The sequence below is a fragment of the Spinacia oleracea genome, chromosome 6 (assembly GCF_020520425.1).
Source record: "Spinacia oleracea cultivar Varoflay chromosome 6, BTI_SOV_V1, whole genome shotgun sequence".
NCBI lineage: Eukaryota > Viridiplantae > Streptophyta > Magnoliopsida > Caryophyllales > Amaranthaceae > Spinacia > Spinacia oleracea.
Window position 1 is genome coordinate 72,380,593 of NC_079492.1, and position 23,922 is coordinate 72,404,514.

The 23,922-nt window shown below is 38.5% G+C and overlaps 1 protein-coding gene across 1 annotated transcript; it reads right to left on the minus strand.

Moving 5' to 3' along the window:
• Positions 1–9,369: 9,369 nt before the first annotated feature.
• On the minus strand, positions 9,370–21,757 carry LOC110786347 (uncharacterized). The gene is made up of 6 exons (XM_021990892.2): positions 21,288–21,757; positions 15,133–15,267; positions 14,953–15,040; positions 14,586–14,680; positions 9,998–10,165; positions 9,370–9,915 (listed from the first exon to the last, which is right to left on the minus strand). The coding sequence occupies exons 1-6, from the start codon at positions 21,619–21,621 to the stop codon at positions 9,755–9,757; spliced, it is 981 nt and encodes a 326-aa protein (XP_021846584.1). The 5' UTR covers positions 21,622–21,757; the 3' UTR covers positions 9,370–9,754.
• Between the last annotated feature and the right edge of the window lie 2,165 nt (positions 21,758–23,922).

Genomic DNA, 23,922 nt, shown 5'->3' on the forward strand with positions numbered 1-23,922 from the left:
TTAAAGATGGGTTTGAGGCCCATGGTTGTAAAACATTGGGGTTGAACATTTATCATATATGAAATGTATTTTCATATTCCATTTAATCTTGGTTTAGTATTAAATGATGAGTCCCTTCAATTTGACGATATATTCAAGATAGACTGTCAGGACCAGTCATGTGACTAAGAAATGTCTATCAAGTGAACTTGAATGTCAAAAGTTGAAAATGGTTCCTGGTCGGAGTTTTCTATAAAGATGGACGCATAGAAAACGTTAGACGACTAGAATGCAAGATGACTAATAGTTCTGTTTCTTGAACTATGTGGACATGGCAATGTCGTAATCATTTGCATAGATACTTACTTTGAGAAGACTAGTATCGGACAGACCTATGAAACTTTACTGTAAGAGATGAAAATCTATCATAAGTAAATTTCATTAAAATTATTAGACACTAATCCTCAATACCTGAGTGATTTGAGATTACTTGTTTGAGAACTGCTTACTTTGACGTTGTCAACCGTCGCACCGTAAAAGGAGGCTATAAAGGCAACGCTCAGGTAATCACCTATCAAACGAAGTCTAATCTCAAGATCGCAAGATTGGGATTGTCCTCCCATAAATCGGGATGAGATGCTGAAAGATGTACAAGGCCACTCGGAGAGCTAGAAACTGTAAAATGCATGGCCATGCTCAGATGAATCATAGGCTATGATTATCTGTTTACTTGATCAGTTGAACTCTGAAACCGAGAAACACCTCTGGACATAATAAGGATGACAACTCTTACCTTATGTTCAAGAGCAAGCATCGAGAGACAAAGGAATTAGGAAATGCACACTTGTCCCTAAGGACAAGTGGGAGACTGAAGGAAATAATGCCCTTGGTCCAAGTATGCATTTAATGTTAAGTCTAATAAATGCGGTTCAGTATTAATTAACAAGTTAATAATTCAGTGAGATCAAGTGAGCTGAATGCCTAGCTAGAGGCCGCTTCAGTTCAAGTGGAATTAATGATATTAATCCACAACTTACTCTTGACTGAACCCGTAGGGTCACACAAATAGTACGTAAACGGATCAAGTATTTAATAGCATTAAATACTCCATCTATGGATATTCGGAATCGACGGATCTTGGTTTCAGTGGGAGCTGAGATCGTCAAAGGCAAGTAAATGAATACTCCGGAAACGATGATATTGCCGGAAACGAAAATATGGATCGTATCGGAAATATAAATATTATCCAAGTCGTAGATGTTGCCGGAAACGGAAACATGGTACGTATCAGAAAATATTATCGGAAATGGAAATATTACCGGAATCGGAAATATTGTCGGAAACGGAAATATTGTCAGAATAGGAAATATTATCGGAATCGGAAAATAATTCCGGAAACGGAAATATTAAATATTTGTTCGAAACGGAAATTAATTCCGGAATCGGAAATGTTAAATATTGTTCGTATCGGAAATAAATTCCGGAATTGGGAAATTAATCGGAAGCGTATCGTACGAATTAGCATCGAACGAGGCTTGCTAGACGAAGGCCCAGCACGAAGCCAGGTCGTCGCCCAACAAGCCACACGCATTAAACAAACACGCCAAACCAGGCCCAGCCAAGGCTTGGCGCGCGCGCACGGACCATACGAATGGGCTGCGAGGCATTGGCCAAGGCGTTGTGCGCTCAGCGTGGGCCGCGAGGCATGCGCATGGGCGTGCGGTGCTCGTGTGCGTGCTATACGAATCCTAAAGCTATCGGAATCCGTGCATTGATTAAATCCTAATCCTAAAAGATTAAATTAATTATTTAGAGTTCTAAAAGGATTCTAATTAATTAATTAGTATTCTAACAGGATTCGAAATCCTTTCCATGGTTCTATAAATATATGCCTAGGGTCAAAAATTTATACACGAGTTTTTAACAAGTATTCATACAATTAAAGCAGTGATTTTTTAGCAGAAAAATCAGTCACATTCTTGCCCATAAATAGCCGAAAATTATAGTACCTTAAGGGCGATTCTAGTTGGTCAATCTTAAGGCGGATCCGGACGTGCTGTGGACTATCTACGGTGGGACGACACTTGAAGTCCTAAAGACTTGTTCTTGTTCGGTTCGGGCGCAGCTAGGGAGGGCACGCTACAAAGTGTATGCACCTAAATTATGCTAACTGATTATGTGTAAATAATATGTTTCCTGGCATTAAGGTTTTCCGCGTGATTTATGTTTTGTCATATGTATCATAACCTAACAGCGACTCCGCTAGGGACAATTTTGAAATAATTGTGCAAATAGTGCGTCGGTGACGAAGCTGTATGGCAGAAACCAAACTCTAGGCCGCATTTATTTCCTTATTAAGTTGGGACGACCTGAAGTATTCAATGTGACAAATGATCACGACAGAACCGCATACCAATCTTGGCTTCCTTGGCATGTTACATCTCGGAAGTTGGGAATAAGAACACCTGCTAGCCCTGGGGGAGGCATGCGCTTCAGATGTTGTCAACTCGGCACATTCGCAATGTAGCACATCCACCCAAATCAAACCGCTTAACTCCTAGCTCCATTCGCGGTACATGCCACTCCAGTGTGTGTCGGATAGGCCTTTGTAAAATTTGTTCATGAATCCGACTACTTCGACCAAGGCCTGTCGGAAAATTGGCGATAATTTTGATACCTTTTTGACACCCAGCCTATCATACCTTAGAGACTCGGCATAAACTAAATGCGCATCCGTATCTAAATCTATGCTTGTTGGTAGTTTTGTGTAGAAATCTTATATGCAATGTGAAACTAACTAAACATATGCATAGTTTAGGGTCAACAACATTATTAAAATCAATAAAAACCTTAAAAACGTCAAAAAATAATTAAAAGCTATGGATCGTACAATCGGAATTACATATTTTGCAGCCCTGGAACATGCGCCAAAAACTTTCAATGCACTCCAAGGCTGCACTACAGTATTCAACATGCCCCAAAAGAGCGCTATAAAATTGCAGCGCATAGTGCATAGAAATACCAAAACAGAAATCGGTCAAGCGCCATAATTTCGCAGCACTTGACTGGAACGCGCCATAAAAAAGCAGCGATGCCCACAGCAGCACTCCCAAATTCCAGCGCCACTTCTGTTTATTTCATGCAATAAAGTCTGCAAAGTCGGAAGTCAAAAAAAATACTAGGTTTGATATTCGTACGACAAATTCAAAGACTAAAATACGCATATGTCTTAAGCATTACATAAGTCTAGCTGAAAATACCCACCTTAAAACGCGCATATTCAAAATTGCGCCAAAGGTATTTTCGCGGAATTAAGCTCAAACGAATATGGTCATGAATACTAACCTAATTCAGAAGTTCCAAATCAATCACAAAAGTTAGTACGCACAAACTACATTTTCGTGCCGGAACACTGAATGTTTGAATGCACGGACGCTAAAACAAAGGGCTTAGATCAGTAAAATTAAAGCTGGGGCTTAGGTCAATAAAATTAAAGCTACGAGAAAGTTTGACCGACCAAAACAATAACAAACCAAATGCATGAACAAGCCACGAAGGACCTGCAGGCGCTGGAAATATCCAGTGCACCACAGATCCACGCTATAAAATAATAGCGCTGCCCATAGCCGCGCTAGATTTTTCTAAAGCTCCTCACTTCAGTTCCTGTAAATGACTTCTAAACATACACGACTAAAAAACTATTCGTTAAGTAGTTATTGGTCCTCTAATAACACTAATGTTTAGCATAGTACCATTCAAGCTAGAATAACTTTGACGCTCACCTAAGCTCGTTTTCGAAAACCGCTTTTGCAAAGATATTTCGAGTCTAGACCAAATTATGTCAAAATAAAATCCGTAATCCTGAAATATTTTCCTTATACATAGGGTCGGTTCCACTGATTGGTGCCGAACTGAAGGTCAAAAATTAACGCGTCTCGAATCTTCCACCCCAATTGCTACTCCGATTGCAGAAATAGTAACTCTAATCTCCACCCATCGCTTTTTTTCTCCAGGACACCTCAAATATTTCCAAATCCAATCAAATCGATGGCTACCACCAAAGAACAACTCTCTGAGGAAAGTCAATCCCTAGCATTGGCCTCAAGCCGCAACTTCTACGACCCTTCGGGGCCACTTTCCCCAAACAGTGTGACCGGGCTCGGATAAGAAATTCCTTATGATTGTAACACGCTAAACAATGAATACCTAGATCGGCATGCCTTCAAGCTACTGTTTGGGTTGGAAGAAACCCATCCAAAGAAGAAGCTGCAATAATGACATACTTTAGCTCTGCAAGATGAAAATTTTGATCCCACTCCTTCCACGACCCCGACGGGACAAGTTGAGCGTGGTTGGCGCAAAACCTTTAAATGGACCAATGCCCAAGGAATAAAATTCAAGCTGTCCTCCGGAGAAGGACCCAAGTTCTTCGAAAATGAACTTGTGCCCCAGCCAGAATCCCGAGTCTAAATCTAAGACCTAAACCTAGGATAGTTGTCACCTAGACCCATTTAGTTTGCTTTAAATATATCCCGAAAGCTATTACCGGGACACTTTAGTTTGAGACACTTTCATTTCCCTTTATCTATTTTTTTTAATATTTCAATAAATGGCAACACCTTTAAGTCCACACTATTTTATCAAGAAACAATGAATTAAGAAAACTTTGCGAATAAACAAGGGTCCACTCTAGGCCCCGTGCACGGAAACTCTCTCAGTCAATCCGTAAGTGACTTAAGACGAATAAACCAGATATCCATTTGGTATGAATGGGCAAACGGCAAAAAAAAAAAGTAGAGAAAAAATTATCTTGAAGAAATAGCGGTCACGAACTTGACCAATATCTATACAAAGATGCCAACATCTTGCCCGTACGAGCACTACACATAAAATCGTCTTGAGTCACAAAAGCATAATCAAATAATGAGTCATTAAGTATTTCACGTCCTAGACTCAAAATGCTTCGTAAAGCATACTTAATTTCATTCATAAATCTTATAATGCACGACCAAAATTTGCAAATCATATACACAAAAGCAATACGAATAGTTCGCATATCAAGCACCCCTACACCAGAATATTCTAGCGCCCAAAGGAGCCGCGCTAGAATTTTCTAGCGCCAGCCTACCCTGCGCTAGAAAATTCTAGCGCCCGGACTTAAGTGTTTCGGACTTTTTCTGCACTTTTACAGAAAAATCCCAAACACTTGGGGGGTACATATATACGCATAATAAGTTCATATTTTCTGTGCAATTTTCAAACAACCAAGTTTAATGCAAATAACGTTTCATTCAGACTTATTCTCTTAAATTCGGCACTTAGAAATTATTTTCTAAGCTAGAACTACGCGCATCCTGATTCTAGACTAAGTTCACTTAGGGAAGATACGTAGGCAATCCCAAAAACACGGATTCGGTCCAAACATTTTGGAAAATTTTGTAAGTCTACTGAATTGCTAAAGTAAAAGTGACATTTTATTGAAATCAAAATCCAAATATTCGCAGTCCGAATGGAAAAGAAATAAACACGAAAGGGAAAAAAATAAAAAGTACTACGTCAAACTAAAGCAAGAAATCAAAAGGGGCACATGAAGGAAATAATTCCCTTGGTCCAAGTATGCATTCAATGTTAAGTCTAATAAATGCGGTTCAGTATTAATTAACAAGTTAATAATTCAGTGAGATCAAGTGAGCTGAATGCCTAGCTAGAGGCCGCTTCAGTTCAAGTGGAATTAATGATATTAATCCACAGCTTACTCTTGACTGAACCCGTAGGGTCACACAAATAGTACGTAAACGGATCAAGTATTTAATGGCATTAAATACTCCATCTATGGATATTCGGAATCGACGGATCTTGGTTTCAGTGGGAGCTGAGATCGTCACAGGCAAGAAATGAATACTCCGGAAACGATGATATTGCCGGAAACGGAAATATGGATCGTATCGGAAATATAAATATTGTCCAAGTCGTAGATGTTGCCGGAAACGGAAACATGGTACGTATCGGAAAATATTATCGGAAATGGAAATATTGCCGGAATCGGAAATATTGCCGGAAACGGAAATATTGTCAGAATCGGAAATATTATCGGAATCGGGAAATAATTCCGGAAACGGAAATATTAAATATTTGTTCGAAACGGAAATTGATTCCGGAATCGGAAATGTTGAATATTGTTCGTATCGGAAATGAATTCCGGAATCGGGAAATTAATCGGAAGCGTATCGTACAAATTAGCATCGGACGAGGCCTGCCAGACGAAGGCCCAGCACGAAGCCGGGCCATCGCCCAGCAAGCCAGCGCGCCACAAACGCACCAGCCAAGGCTGCGCCAGGCCCACCGCAAGGCAGGCCCAGCGCGCGCCAAGGCTGCGGCAGCGTGTGGGCTTGCGGCAGTGGGCTGCGAGCTCATGGGCTGCGCGCGCGCGCATGGCGCCCCTCGTGGGCTGCTGTGCGTGCGTGTGTGTTTGTGTGCTACTCGAATCCTAAAGCTACCGGGATTCGTCATATGATTAAATCTAATCCTAAAAGATTTAGTTTATTTAATTAGAGTCCTAGTAGGATTATAATTAAATAAATTAGTATCCTAATAGGATTCCAAATCCTTTTCCATAACTCTATAAATAGGTGCCTAGGGTCACATATTTATATCGAGCATTCAAGTATTCAAAGTGAGTTTTTGAGAGCAAAATTCAATTACACAATTGCCTATAAAGTGCCGAAAATTCAGAGTACCTTAAGGGAGATTCTAGTTGGTCAATCTTAAGGCGGATCCGGACGTGCTGTGGACTATCTACGGAGGGACGACACTTGGAGTCCTAAAGACTTGTTCTTGTTCGGTTAGGGCGCAGCTAGGGAAGGCACGCAACAAAGAGTATGCATCTAAACTATGCTAAATGATTATGTGTAAATAATATGGTTTCCTGGCTTTATGGTTTTTCCGCATGATTTATGAATTGTCATATGTATCATAACCTAAAAGCACATAGACCCCATAACATCCTAGAGAACTATTCTAACTCTTTTAGATCTCCAAACAAAGCTCTGTGGAGGTCGGAACATGCAGGAGTCACATCAACAGATTCTTTCACCGCCCACACATCCATATCCATAGAAGCAGTCGGCTCTTGTAAGCCTACTTCCATGGGCGCCAAGGCCTCAGTCATCTTCTCAGCTTGTATGTCCATCGACGAACCAACTCCAGATGCAGTAATCTTAACAGGTGCACTATCAGTAGATGCTCCAACAACTGCACCTGCAGAAGGAAGAGTCTTCTTAGTCCACGCCTGTTTTTTACCTCTCTCACGATGACGACCCTTAGATGGGTCCATTGCCATAGTCTTCTTGGGCGTAGCTATACCACACTCGACAGGCTTCTTGCGAGCCCTAGTAACGGAATATATGGATGATCAGTTCTACGCTTCTTGTCTATCTGCCTCCTCTGAGGTCTGACACTAGCATCACGAGACCTTGAAACAATATCCCGTTCATACTTAGGTCTATTTCGCGACTACTCAACAAGTTTAGCACTACGAGCCTTAGTCCTTGCCGCAGCATCATCCGAACTCATCCAAAATTGTAATTTTCAGAAAGAGCAATATTCCCCTCCGCGGTAACATCCCAACGAGGAAGACTGACATAATATTTTTCCCACGCAAGGGTGCAGTGCCGCGGGAAAGAAGTTATAGTTGGTGGAGTGCTATCTGAAAAAGGGATAGTTTGTCTCATGTCGTACTGCCTCATAACCCGGTACGGAAACAGATAGGTAGGATGAGTCAATCCGACAAGTCTCGTGAAAACATTACACTCTCCGCCGCCTATCATTGTTTGCAGACCCCACCACGGAATCAACCACTTAACAAAACAAAGTTCGTGCATAAAATATGATGTCCACTCGGCCTCGCTCTCCCTTTGGTGTAGATATGGGGCCTCCAAGAGCCTCGGACGTTCCATGAGCCAAATCTAAACATAGAGAAACATGAATCAATCGTATGACACTCTCAAACAATTCGTAAAATCAAAAGGTGAATAACACGAGCAAATAGAAACGTAACAATAACACCAAAACGCTGAAAACTTCCAGCGCCAACTTCGTTAAAACAAAACAGTTTTTAGAGCATCTCAAAACCGCAGCGCATACAAAGAAGCGCCACAAAATTGTAACGCAAGCAAACCCGCACCACAATTTTATATATTTTGGTGGCAGCCCCCTGTTATTGCGGGTATTTAATCGAATATATAAAATACGATTGATTATCAGCAATAACAGGGGGCTGCCACCAAAATTTCGGACTTTGTATCCTATTTCAACGCATCCGCACAAAGTATAGTCTTGGCAACGACCATGGGCATCATGGAGTACAGACTCTCCATCTGACTGACAACCGGCATCAGTTTAAGATCCTCAAACATACTGTCACTATTACAGAATAGATAACAGTTCAACCTAAAGAACCAAAGAGCCCTAACGCTATACTTTTGTTTAGTTATGTTATCGGTAGGGATCCTAAAACGTTTAATGAGTTTAGACAGGTCAACAATATACCCTATTCTCATTAACCGCATCATCACTCAACCAACGAATTTTCCCATCAACTTCCTTCCCTCATCAACTGTACTAGAGGTGACAGACAGTGCATTAACAGGTTGGCCTAGAATGACAACAAACTCTTCAGGCAAAGGGATAATCTCACTATTGAGGAAAATAGACACGTGATGGTTAGAATCCCAAAAGTTCACGGCAGCATATATAAATGAAACTAAAGTCTATTATTATTTGTTGTAATCCTAAGAAGGCATCCAAAGCATATTCTTTTAGTAACATTTTTTCAGTTGGGGTGCGAGCGAAGCCACTTGCTAACTACTCCCTCCGTCCCAGATTAGTTGTTACACTTTCATTTTTCGTCCATCCCATATTAGTTGTTACACTTCTAATTAAAAATGACCCCGCAATTATTGTCTCTCTTTTCCCACTAAATTTTTTGTCCCCACACCCTCTCTCATTCAATTAAAAAAATATCACACTAACTCTTATCACATCTACTTTTCAATAAAATAGCAATGGATAATCAAACAACCACTTATCGCCTAAACTTTGTGCAAAAGTATCACAACTAATCTAGGACGGATGGAGTACAAACTTCAAAAGCTAAAAACTCAGCAATTACACAAAACAATAAAAGCAATGCAAACGATGAAGACTAACGAGCACAGCAAACCTCTATTTATAGATACACCAAGCAATCCTAAGTCAGTTTGAAAAACATAATCGAAAATTGAATTTATGCAGAACCAGGAAACAGACGCTAGAAATTTCTAGCACAAACCTGACCTGCGCCCAAATGGCATAAGATAGCATAAGATTAGAGAGAGAATAAGAGAGACAAGATTGAAAAATAATATACTCGTAATTCCACAACTTTACTTTCCTCGTTCATCGTTTGCATAATTCATATTAAAAAAGAATTAATGTCTATTGTATTTAACCATCAGTTTTATGTTTAACAATTTAGAGAAACAAGCATAATCTCCCCCTGATGGTATGACATTTCATCTACAAGAAATAGGAGTCTGGTGGCTGTGTAACCCTGCAAAAATATGTTGTCAAAAAATTGTCTATAACCTCGAAAATCTGAGGCACACACGTCTATCATTGCTCCTAGTCGTTATTTACTTTCGAGTTCAAGCTAATTTCAATCGTCACTGCTTATAGAGACTGCAACCAGACAAGACTACGATCTATGAAGTTGGCGAACTCCTGGTCAAGAGTAGAGTTACGCAGTTACTCTACAGGATTCCCCTACGGCTTTCTCCATCCGAGAATACCAATCACCAATGCGTGTGTGCTCCACCATGTCTCTGCCAGATTGTAGATGGCGTATCGGTCTCAAGACACCAAACACAGCAAGATCAGCCAGATTAGGTTTTGAGCCACCTGTAACAATTAAATCATAAGATCATCTACAACAATACATGGGAACTGGTAACGAATACCAGGTGGGTTCGGTTCTTCTTACCAAGAAAAGGCTGACCCTTCAGTGCATCTACCCATGTATCTGCGGATTGGTATAAAGATTCACGTTCATCAGTTATGTTATACTTCTTTTTCAGTTTCTTGGCAACGAAATACATGGCTGTTGCACCAGCATACTTTGCTACCAACTTTTCCGTGAAGCTAAAGTTTCCTGCACATTGCACAACCATCAATGTACAATTTGGAGCAACAAACAACTCTTCCATGACAACTCTACTTGTAAGACACCATATTTAGTTCCAAAACAACAATAAAAGTTTGAGCACTTTGTTTTTTTTTTTTTTTTGGCAGAAGGAAAAGCAAATAAACACAAACTAGTCCCTTTTTCTGGCTTTTACAGCCAAATTATGGGCTCTAGCTACTTGACCTCCAGGGACTTTAGAAATACAGAAAAAATCTAGCCCTTCTATAATTTTAATGACATCTTCGATTAAGGCCTTTATCTCCACTCTTGCTGTGCGAGGCTCCTCCATTGCTATTACTAACTCAACTGAATCCGTCATAACATCCACACAATTACTGATATTCATGATGTCCTTCAAAGCCAACCATAGAGCTCTTGCTTCTGCTTGTATTGGCGAGGTAGCAAAAATATGTTGGTTCCCCTCCCTTTGATTATTTCCCATGTAGCAAACCATCCTGCACCTGCAACCAATTCAGCTCCACTACTCCACGCACCATCCACTTGAAGTTTAAGAGGGAAAGAACCTGCACTATTTCCCTAGACCAGAAGGCTTCACACAGTCCGTTAACAGTACTGCTGCTGCTCCGTATTTTGCCCTTTTTCTTGCCTTCCATGAACTTCCAACACCTACTAAACTGATCCACACGTTCTAAGGGGTCGTTTGGTTGGGCATTTTGAAATGGATTCGAATGAAGTTAGAACCCATTCCATCCATTTTATTGTTTGGTTGAGTCTTTTTGGAATGGACTCTCATACCCAAGGGGATCTATGGAATCTCATACCCACCTCTTACCCTAAGATTCACATTCCATTCCACCCATCTTCAACCCTAACTCACGAAACATATAGGAGAGAGGAGGGTGCAACTGCCCACCATCTTCAACCAGATCACCGGCGACCACCGCCGAAGACCATTACCGGCGACCTTTGATCCAGCGAGAGAGAAACAACAACTCACCAAGATTAACCCACCACTTCGGCTCCAACCACCATTGCCGTTTAAACCTTTCCTTTGTCTGGCAATGTTGAATTCTTGCTAAACGTTTTATTTCGATGGATTTTTCAGATGATGAGTAGTTTTTAGACAAAATTATCTCTACGTCTTAAATTGTTACTGACAGTAGGATTTGAGATGGGACAAAAACTCTGTAATTTTTTTTACTCCTAAGTCGCAAGCTTGCAAAATGGTGGGGGTTGAATGATGAACTTTAGTGGGTATTTTTTCCTGTTTTTTAAACTTTTTCAATTTTCTTTTTTCTGTGTATAAATATCATATGTTTGTTATGTTTTTTTAAAGATTTAATTTACTTCATATGTAAATCTTATCATTTTTGGATAAATTATATTCGAATTAAGTAAGTTGGAGTTATGGAGACAAACTTTGGAATCTCGGGGTTTTAGGCTGAGTAGAAACAAGACGGAATATATGGAGTGTAAGTTTAGTGGAGTCCAAGATAGAGAGACAGGGGCGATTACCTTAGATGGGAAAATTGTCCAAGGCTCTGAAATGTTCCTTTATTTAGGATCTATTATCCAAAAGGATGGAGAATTGGATGGCGATGTGGCCCATAGAATCAAAGCAGGTTGGTTGAAGTGGAAAGGTGCCACGGGGGTCCTATGTGACTCAGGCATGCCCCAAAGATTGAAGGAAAAATTTTACCGCACGGCAATTCGGCCGGCTTTGTTATACGGCACGGAATGCTGGGCAGTGAAACATTGTCACGTGCACAAGATGAATGTGGCGGAGATGCGCATGTTACGTTGGATGTGTGGACATACAAGAAAGGATCGTTTGAGGAATGAGATTATTAGGAAGAAAGTAGGAGTTGCACCGATTGAGTTTAAGATGATGGAAAATCGTTTAAGATGGTTTGGACATGTAAGCAGAAGATCAAATGATGCCCCGGTTAGGAGGATAGAAGGGTGGCAAAGGGATAGAATTGCAAGGGGTAGGGGAAGACCTAAGAAAACTTGGAGGAAGGTGATTGAGCACGATATGGGCTTTCTTGAGATTGAGGAAAATATGGCGTTGGATAGGACAGAGTGGAGGGAGAGAATATACATTGATGACTTCATTTGACTTACACAACTTTCTCTTTATTTGTATTTTTATTTTTATTTTACTTTAATTTTATTTTTAAAATTCTTTCAATTTTTTTAATTTCACATGCTATTTTGAAATGCACTTATTTTACTTATTCATTTATTTTAAATTTTACTTATTTTTATTATCTCTTACAATATTTCTTCTATTATATATATATATATATATATATATATACATTTTCTCTTATCCTACTTTCATTAATTTCACTTTCTCTTCTTTGTTTTTTCTTTTTACTTCCTGCTCTTTTCTGGTTTGATTGGTGACAATGACGATCTCCTACGACGATTCATGTTAGCCGATCCCAAATCATTTTGGGACTAAGGCTTTGTTGTTGTTGTTGTTGTTGTTGTTGTTGTTAAAAATTTCAATTTTAAATCATTGGGTGTTTTATAACTCATTCTAAAAGTGAACCAAACATTATGAATGAATATAAAATCCATTCCAAGATTAAACCAAACAACTTTAAGTTGGTATGGGATTTTGAATCCATACCTCCCTGGTATGAGATTTCATACCATTCCATTCCAGTTTAGTGAACCAAACGACCCCTAAATGATGGTATCCAAGCTTGGCGGGGTTTTCCTGATCACGGTGTCATTTCTATGCCTCCAAGTGCTCCAAAGGGTCGCTATGAAACACGCTAATCTCTCATCACTCGCTTGCTCACTCAAGATGAAAAATCTAATATAATTATGAACCCAAGCACTGATTGAAAGTGTTGTATATACCTCCTGCAGGCCCAACGAACTTACACTCCACACCCTTCGAACTAGCTCGCAGTCTCTAAACAAATGCTCTAGTGATTCTTCCTTTTTCTGACAACATTTGCAAGTAACATCCAACACCATTCCTCTTGACTTGAGGTTGGTACACGAAGGCAAAGCCTTATTTATCAACTTCCAAAGAAACATCTTCCGGGATGGAATTATTTTCATCTTCCAGAAAATCTTCCAAAAAGAGTTACTCACATTCTGCCTACCTTGAAGGAATAGGCTGATTTAACAGAGTACATACCTGTCTAAGGATATATATTTTCCCACAACTACCAATTACCAATTTCACAACGTCCTTACAACTCATAAATATTTTTTCATAATATTAATAACTTGTTTTTCCTATTAATAAAGACTTGTAGCATGTAGCTTTGGGTAAACAATCAGGTCTTAACCTTTGAGTAGGCTCTGCGGGATAATAGCTGCACAAAGTACAATAAAACTCCTACTGGGGAAGTCCCTACCCCCCCCCCCCCCCAACGACTCCCAAACAATTCTTTTGAGAGCTGGGGTAGCGTCTGCGGATAAAGCACAGCAAGAGGGATGTACTACTTTTCAAATCCTAACTTCAGTGAGAATAATCCATGGTCTTCCTGTCGTTATTCTACAATAAATTAATGCAACCTTAGTGCTATGAATTAACATAGCTAGAGCATCAATAATGGCAGATAATAGGAAGAAGAAGATGATTTGATTAATGAAGTGAAATTACAGCAAAATGTAAATGATATTCAAGCTTTCAAGAGGTTTGATTCTCTCCCAAATGAACTCTTAAAAGCTCAGAAACTATCATCTATGAGAGGATGGTGAGAAAAAAAAAGTGGAAATTGTGGAATAGTGTCCTATTAGTGTTTATGCATACGATGTGTGTGTGATACTTTATTCGGCACAAATTCTTATTTACAAGAGGTGTACAATATTAGTTAACTCAAAATGCTTAAAAGTTAAGTTAATATATGTAAATGTTATCTATTTTTTAGTGATAAATTTTTTAATTTTAGTAAAACTTATTTCTTCAAAATGACTAATAATGTATAAAATTAATCATTTAACCCTTTAAAATGTTTATCAACTTTTTTATTACTAATATAAAAGTTAATCAAAACTAGGTTAAAGTTATAAAAAATTGGGTAAAAGTTGTCTTGGTATACAATAAATTTATTGTACACCTTGTGCGCACAAGACCTTTTGTTTATTCGGAGTATAAATATTGTCATTTTACAAAACAAAGGTCGTACGGAGTAGTTGCTTAGATAAATGAAAAGCTAATAATTTTTGGTATGAAATGATCTTTTTCTAGAAATAGATGGATGTTACTTTCATTTAAACAAATATAACACGTTAGTAAGGGTATAATATATATTTCACATGGGTACACAAAAAAGTCAAAAGACTTCAGGCGTTCCCTTGTGGAAAGGGATGTCCGAGGAATATGAGAGATAAATTATGCATACAATAGTATGCAACATTAAGAGTTATAAGACTGGGAAGCTATTAAATCACTTACCATGGGATGCGATATAATCAAATGACTCGAGAGCCTCACCCGCTGTTCGGTAGATATTTGGTGACAAGACGTGCACCAAATGACCATTCACCCACCTATAGGAAAGTAAGATGGATTTTCAGTCAATGTGCAGCTCAAAACTGACAATGAAATTGTTAGTCATAGTCTCATAGATATCGTAAGCCAATTGTTCTCAACAGCCAAATCAAAATAGATACAATCAAGCTTCAAATATCTTGGGTGAAGCATCCATTATTTCTTTTCTGAGCTGAAAGCCTTAACAGTGCACAGAACTACCAATTCTGTACCCAGTATAACATTGATGCAATGAGGAAACAACTAGAAGGACGGTAGAGATTGTAATTACCCAACCCATTTCTTCTCATCCTCAGTGTTCGTGCTAGAACCAGGAGATCCCTCTGGATGCATTCTTTTAAATAGTGATTCAATAATAACTGCAACCACAAAGGTACACAAATATGATTCTTGACTAATGAATGCTAGAGCTACTACTACAACAAAGGAACAAGATTTTTGTGTCAAAAACCTGATGAATCATTCATAGGTTCGCCGTCAACAGTCAGTATAGGCACCTTCTTGTAATCTGACCACTTAATCTCCTTCTTGCTGATGGGATTAACCTCCACAACTTTGTATGGAATGTCATAGTAATCGAGGAAGGCTGGAATTTTGAGGGAAGGCAAAAGAACCAAACACGGTAGAACATGTTAAGTAGTGTCAAGGCATAATATCAGCTTAAGTTTCATGTTATAATGAGCAGTTTAAAGTTTAAACACTAACCTAAACAAAAACACATGGGTCAAACAGCAATTTGCATTCTAAACATTTCCTCCCTTTCAAATTCAAGCAACTGTTGGGAAACATGCACTTCTATTGGCAAGTGAAATTCTACTCCATTAATTACCAAAAAGAAAAATAAGCAGGGACTACAAAATGCACAGAGACAATAAAACACCGAATACCAACATTTACACTTGCAGAACAAAACCAAGCAAAATCTAAGGTAGATCGCACTTGAAATTGCATGATCAAAACTCAGAGAGGAGCACACAGAAAAAAATCCACACCTTGCTAACAGTGTAAAGCTTTGGATAAAATAAAATCTCAGACCAAACTAAGCTAATTTAGACTGAACTTTACTAATTCTTTTTAATTAGATTAGAAGTCAGAACATCGTAAAATCAACAACAAAAAGGCCCCATTTCCTTGAAAAGGCTCCCTCTGCGAGTGGGGTAAAGGGGTTAAGTACTTAGGTCTTAACCCTTAACCCAGTAAACCACTATACAATTAACATTCGTACTTCACAATAAATAATAAGTGTAACATATTTTGAGAGCCATTTAAGTTGATACATTATAATCCAAAGCCCAAAAACGCAATCGTTGACACCAGTAACAATGAACAATAAATCCATCCTAGATGAATGCACAAATTCCAAAACTTTGAATTTAAGTTGAAAGCGCAATTTAAAGGTAGTCCAAAAACGGTACATTTGACAAATTCACAGAGACATGATTTCTTATATTACACCAAGTGTTGGAACTGGAAGTCTTTCAATTTCGATTTTTAGGTTTTTCAATAACCTAGGGATGAACTAAATTGTGCTGAAACTGACAAATCAACATCTAAGCATTGGATTGAACTTGAACAAGGTAAAAACGTAATATCGATTAGTCTTTGAATATTTGAGCTGAACAAGGAATCACGTCAAATATTGTGGACAAGATTTACACTTCGAAAAGTCTATAAAATGCAACCAATCAACACCACTAGAACCCTGCTAAGAAAACAACCAAAAGCTTCGTTTTAGCGATTCAACCTCCTTAAACTCCACACTATGCAAGCTTATTATAATGAACAGGCAAACACACACATGATGTACGATCAAAGGAGTGACATGGTGAATCACTAAGGTTCAAGATTTCCCTCTGAGGATACGTGTCTAAAACTAATTAGATATTTTTCATGTTTTTCAGTCTATCTGTCTGTACATCAAAGTCTATCGGTCTTCTATAGATTACATGGATTATTTATGCGCTGATGCTGGAAAACAAGAATTAACGGCAAGCTAATATAAATGTTACTTTGATGACCTTCAGTATTTGTGGTACAAATACGAAAATTGAGCAAACTCAATAGAGAAAGGTCCCTTGGGAGTTCCCCTACCAAATGCGAATTTTAGATTAATTAAAAGATTGGCCCCTACGCTGAGTTTTTCTCTTTTATCTTCGATGACACTCTGGGTCTTTTTTGTTAAGCAGCTCTTACACTAGGTCAGACACAAAAAGACACACAGGGCCTTCAACTTATCTTAAGCATTTTAGGAGTAATCACGATTGCTGCTTGAACTTATCTTAAGCATTGTAGGAGTTTGAGGAGGCAAAGCGGTCAAAAGAAGGCAAGAGCTAGCTTTCAATACTTTGTATATTTGTATCTTAAGCATTTTGAGAGCTTCAACTTTTAAGGGCCAATAAAATCAAAAGCAAGCTAGGATTTAAACTACTGCAGCTTCCAGACAGCTCCACTGGCTAACAGTAGAGGTCACAACGGCTACTGTGCTTGGACAGCAGGCCATAACAACAGTATCAGCAAGGCCAGTGAACACCAAAGGCTGGCCAAGAGCCCATGGTTGTGGAGGCCTACAGTTCTTCCATGGAGTTTCCAGCGGCTTGAATAGGAATATCAGCAAGGCCAGTGAGAACCACAAGATGGCTTCAACTAAGCCACACTTGTGGAGACCTGCAGTTCTGCCGCTGCCTTCCACTGCCAATTTGTCCATTACGGAGTCACATACTTCCTCTGTTTTCTTTTACATGCAACAACCACTTTATGACACACTTAAGAAAATGGAATCAAAGTACTTTATTGTGAGGACATAATTGCAAATTTTCATTCTTTATTCGGTGGGTGGGTAGTAAAGAATTGACAAAGAGAGTAAAGTGAGAGCATAGATAACACACAAAAAGTTCCATTTATAGTGTCTCGCAAGTATTTTGACATTCCATTTTAGGGAAGTCTTGCAAGTAAAAGAAAACGGAGGAAGTTTCTTGCAATGTATAAACAACTAGGGGTGATGGGATTTGGACTTCAAAGTTTTAAGCTTAAGATGATTCATTTGAACCCAATTGTGCCTCCACAAGGACCACAGCTACCTTCGTGTCATGGCCTATAAATAAGTCATAGCCCCTGCTCCAAGAACTGTAAGGGTTCAAAAGAGAATAATGCGTAGTTAAACCTTCCAAACTAAAATATCTTGTATAAGACTCCATGCACACACACGTCGGTAACTATGCATGAAGAAGCTAAGGGTTAAAAAAAAGCTCCAATTTTGGGTCCTGATAATCTTTGTTGCTTAAATTCTGAGCTCGGAAGCTAACAGAAGCAAGAGCACTGAAACTTGAAAGTGAAGCTACTTCTGATTATCACCAGTTCTGCAGTAGAGATTACCACGCCGTGGAGGATAACACACCAGAAAAGTAATTTCAATTTCAGCAAGGCTACTGCGAACCGCAGGCTAGCAGTGGCCGTGCACCAGTGGAGTTAGCACTTCTTAACTTTTCACTCTGTAAACTCATATTTTGCAATAGAAGAATCATTTTGGGTGCTCACAACTTCCATTTGAGCCCTCGCTTACAGTAGCACCAAGTAGTAGATATAAAACTTCGCTTGAAGTCTGTTCAAGGCCACTTCAAGCAGCGCCTGAACAAGTGTGGTGCATGCTTAAGCTTCCAACCTTGAGAATCTTGCGTAAAGATTGAAGTATGTGATGGGATGTCCATTTCCGATGGAGCAAAAGATTCATTTGTTCTTTTAGCTGTGGGATGTAATGGACTAAATCAAAATGGCTCTTAATACCTATTCGCTTCTTTTCCATGAAGTAGAAGATGGTCGTCCCGTTGTCGTCCCGTTATCGCTTTTGGGCCAATTGGAAATAGCCTCTCTATAATTGAAGGGGTAAGGTTGCGTACGTCCGACCCCCCTCACCCCGCTTCTTGCGGGAGCCTCTTTGAGGCAATGGGGTAATGATAATGAATGATTGAAGTATGTGATGCATATGCATATAGCATAATTGGACTCAAGGATGCCTATATGTGGTTAAATGCAAGTGAATATATATCCTTGAGAGATAGCCCGCACAAATTTAGACATATGATGACAAGTAGATTATCTTATTTAGCGCAGTCATAAATGATACAAGTCATACAACACATTTGACTTTCATGGCCAAAACTCGTTACCTTTTTATCACCAACTTCTCAAACAATATACTGTACTCCGTATTAATTTAGAAATTAGAATGCAAAAAAACTTGCTAAATTCATCTAAATTTAATTTTTTTGGAAAATATTTTCATATGCTAAACTGAATAGTAGTGATAAAAATATAATAGTCAAGGTTATTAATGTCTGACAAAACTATCAGACGTAACCTACTAGTGCTACTACTCATCTTAGTCTCTCCGTTGTCCGTTATTCATGGTTGACTTTGGTATAGGCTTCAAGATAGTTACTGAACGTTGAAAAAATAATTGGTAGTTGATGGAGAGGGAAATAAACATGAGAAAATGTTATTAAGTGTAGCCTTAAATGTATAAAAAGGCTCGGATCTTGGTGGTGTGAAAAAAGTAAAAGGTAATGAACATTTAGTCTTTAAGTTGAAAAGGAACAAGGAGTCTAGGACAGAGATATCCAAGTAAGGTAAGGTGAAAGTTTGATTTGGGACAAAGGAGAAATTTGAAATGAAGGGAGTGATTATGAATTAAGGTTCATTAGAGCTTAGTTTCTAGTTTTGCATAGCCATAATGACATATAGCTCCTTTGATTGATGAAATTTGAAAAAAAGTATCTTTGTAAAATGTTGCCCGATTTGTAACGCTCTGTTCTATTCGACTTATTTTGACTTACTTTAGACAAAATAAGTTCAGATAAGTTCAGGAAAAAAAATTCATATATTTTCACATACAAATAAGTTTATTTCAGATAAAATAAGTCCAGATAAGTTCTGGTAAATTAAGAGAAGTTAAGATCAGTTCAGATAATATAAATTCAGACAGAATAAGTCGAATAGAGAAGCCTAAGTCTCAACAATTTGAATCAATCGTCCATCCTAGAGTCCTAGGGTTCTCACCTATTTGAATCTTATGTCGTACGGATATTAATCTTGACAATGTCCACTTTTAGTGATTACTTGGGATGGAATAACCAATCCTTAGCTTGGACTAGCCAAGTGCTTATCTTCACATGAGAATAATACTACTTCGGGTCCAAGTCAATAACATGGCTCGAAGAAGATATCAACGGAGATCAAGGTGAACCTACTCCAACCCGAAATAGTCCGCTAACAAAAATCCCCTAGTAAATCACATTATGACCTACATTACTCCTAAATCCCATAAAATAAACCCCTAGCAAATCACATGATGACATCCATTAGCCCTAAACCCCATATAACATGGGGCCATCCTAAACAACCCCTAAACCTCGTTTCAAGGAATTACATTTCTCGAGAATGTTGGAGGGGTGTTCGCAAAATCACATACCGGGGGGCAATTACCTTCTATTACGGTTACAATACCCTTTGTGCATTTCACGCTTTACTTAATCACAAAAACAAACAATGTTTACTTTGCTTAGCTTCAGCTAGAAACCAAAGATCATGACAAAAATAAATTGAAATCTATCAATGATTCTCTTACTTGGACAAATGACATGTTATTGTCTTCCATTATGTCACCCATCAAAAGAACAAAATCAAAAATCACATAAAGCAACATAAATCTCCCTCGTGTGAATCGTGTCAGTTTGAAAATCCATCAATGATTGTGTCTTATGGATTAAATGACATAATATTGTCTTCTTTTATGTCATCCATTAGCAGAACATAAAACACAAATAACATAAAGCAAACTACTTGGTTTGTGCAAAACACAAGGGCTCAAAGAAAACCTTATTCATAGCCTTATACTAATATGAAAATGATCTTCATCCCCACCGTTGAGTTCATAATAGTCTGAAGTTCTTAACTCCTTTGCCGACATTTTCAACAACTCAAATATAAAGAGGTCTATTTCCTTCATACCAGTCTTAACTCCCACACACATTACTACCAACTGAAATGTAAATAGTTTTAACTCCTCCGCTAACATTTTAAAAACTCATACACAAGCAAGGGATCTCCTTAGCCCCCTAGAACTTCCACAATATCTCTTCAAGCAATCAACCTATTCACGACAATAAAACAAGAGCAAAGTACTTCATGACCAGCAACAACATTTCCAGACTAACCTATCATGTAGAGTCTATGACAGTCAAAATGTATAAAGCACTACCCCTGACTAATAGAGAGAAAGGAGACAAATTTGTTGATGAAAGTAATCAAATGCGAAAATTCATATTTTGTGACAGTACCCAAGTTTATATCTTAGTTCATAGAGTGTTAAGCCGAGATCAAACCAAATAAAAATCCTCAATTTGCATCATTAGAAACCAGTCTTCTCTATAGAAAAAACAGCAAAACTAAGGCTCTGTTAAAATATCATTCAAGAAAAAAAGGAAATTAAATAAGACCACAAGAACAAATAAACTTCCACATTGATCCGCATACGTAAATCAAACTTCAAACCAAATGCTGAAAAAAACAGCAGAAATACGAGTTATTCAAATGAAAAAGAATAAATCTTACCTTTGACCTTGTTGCAAAAAGGGCAAGCTTCATACTGGTATAGAACAACTTCCTTAAAAATTTGGGATTGAAGGGGTTCCTTAGCGTGAGCCTCCTGACTCAGAGAAGTTGCAGCAGCGACGGAGAAGAACATGGTTCCGGCGACGCCATTCGAAGGAAGATAATGAGACGCCGGCGAAGTCGAGCCAAAGTTACCGCCAAACCGGCCGGAAAACCAGTGGGAAGAAGCAGAGCTACTGAAGGGAGCCGCTTGCTGGAGGGATCCGGTCTGGGAAAGTGATGTTGCGGTGGCGGCGGCACGGCGGAGGGCGGCGAGTCTCGTGACTCTGTTCATCCTTTTGTGAAAGAGGAAAAGGATTTGATTTAGACGGTGGTGCTAGAAGCTGCTGGGAGAGGAGAGTAACGGCGACGGCGAATGGTGGGAAAAAAGAGAGTGGGGGAAATGTCTTGAGATTACGGGATATAAACTTGAACACGTCTTGTTTAGTCGCATAGGTCGGTGTAGCTGTAGCCATGGCCCAATGGACATCAGTTGAACATGACCGTATGAGTTAACATGTACTACATCGGCACGAGAGTCAAAAAGGTCATAATCGGGTAATTGAGATCAAGTTTAATTAGGGTCTAACAGTTTGGATGTGTTTTAAGCAGTTGGTTATTTTCATAATTGAATAGCAGTCTCTCCTGAGTCCTGAGTGGGGATGTTAGGAATTTTTGTTACCATAAATGAATAGTAGTATTTGCTTAATGTAGTGACGGTGCCCAAAATTTGTTGTTACGGGTTCGGAAAAGACGATTAGGTTGATTAATATCGGATACATTTTGTTATGAATGAAGGACCCTTTTTGCTTGAATGTTGATATGTATGACAAATTTAATGTTGGAATAATGAGAAGAAATAAATGAACAAATTAAAACAACGGATTTTTCATGAAATACCCCTCAATTTTCACGAAATTCACCAAATGCCCCTCGACTTTCAGAAATTCACCAAATGCCCCTCACCTTTAACATAATACCCAAACTACCCTTACACTTAACGGACGTTAAAGTCGCCGTTAGCTACACTTTACTGTTTTGCCCTTATTTGTCTTTTGGGCGCCATTACCCCCTCTAAACACACTTCATTCTTCATTACAATTCAGGAAAAAAATGGCGACTCGCAAACTGCCTCTCTCTCTCTCTCCCCTGTTCATCAACATTCAAACTCCTCAACTACATCTTCAAATCTATAAACCATCTCCTTTCATCAACGAAAACCGACCACCAAGAGTGAGAGAGCTTCGTAATCAAAATATTGCCACCGTTCCACCACCGTCTGATGGGGATCCACTTGTGTTCAACCATCACCAAGCAGCAATCTCGTTTCTCACCACCACCACCGTCCATATTTCTTCGGGTTTGAGTGAATTTCTGCTCTAGTGTGGTATATTTCTTTTCGATTTAGGGTTTATGATATTATAAAATTGAATGAACTATTTTGCCCCAAATTTTAGGGTTTTGGCTTTGTTAATTTCTTGATTAATTTAACTCAAACTCTTGATTGTATTATAAATTTCTGAAATGAATTAGAGAATTCTCATTATTCTGTGAGAAATTATTGTAAGCAATCACTAAGATCTCAAATTGGGGTGAATTAGTTCCTTATAACCTTCGACGATATCATTCAGTTATCCACGATAGTTGGAATCAATTTACACTAGTTTGGTGTTTTGGGTATGATTGTCTGTGTGTTGTGTGTTTTTTCTGGGCTCTAGCTGTTTAGGAAACAACGGGTTTTAATTTGAGAAGAAGGTCTTCATTTGCAGGTGCAAGGGTCGCACTGGCAGTTAGCACCGCACTTGCAGCCATTCTCAGCAGCCACTCCCATTGCAGCGAACCTGTTTTCATTTCAAAACATTATTAATTACTCCTAATTATAATTATAAAAGGAGAATATATTAAAGCGTCAAAAATTTTTGTTGCTAATAACCAGGAATATACACTATACCTCTTGTACAATTTATTCTTTTGTTGTATTTTTTATTTTTTCAATTTCTTTTCTTCTTTCTTTTTCAAACTTGTTTTGGCAAAGTTGGTTTCTAGATTGACAACTTGTAAATGCAGCATATGATGGTAGATATGCGTATATACTCGGTGGAATGTAATTGTTGAGCATATCATTCCCTTTTACGTATATGTGAGTTCGCTTGTTTGAGAAAGAATCAGACTTTGTTATCAAAAACAGAGGAAGGTTTTAGTCATACAGTTGTCTCCAAATTATAAATTCAAAGAGGAATGATAATTACAAAAACAAGTAATTGCTCTTAGATTGATTCACTTCATGATTACAAAAAGTAAGATTACAAACATCAATATATGTGGACTCATTGTGTGTGGATGACGGTTTTGAATGAAAACTCATGACAACAAAAATGAGATGAAACTACAACAAAACAATTTCTAAACTACAATAAACACTCAGATCAGGCTTAGTTATAACCAAACAACAAGCAACGGCTACGTTCCAAACCCAAAACTAGTCGTTGGACTTTAAAAAGCTAATTTTCAGTTTTGGGTATTTGGTGAATTATGTTTCAAATTAAGGGTATTTGGTGAATTAATTTTAAATTAAGGGGCATTTGGTGAATTTGAA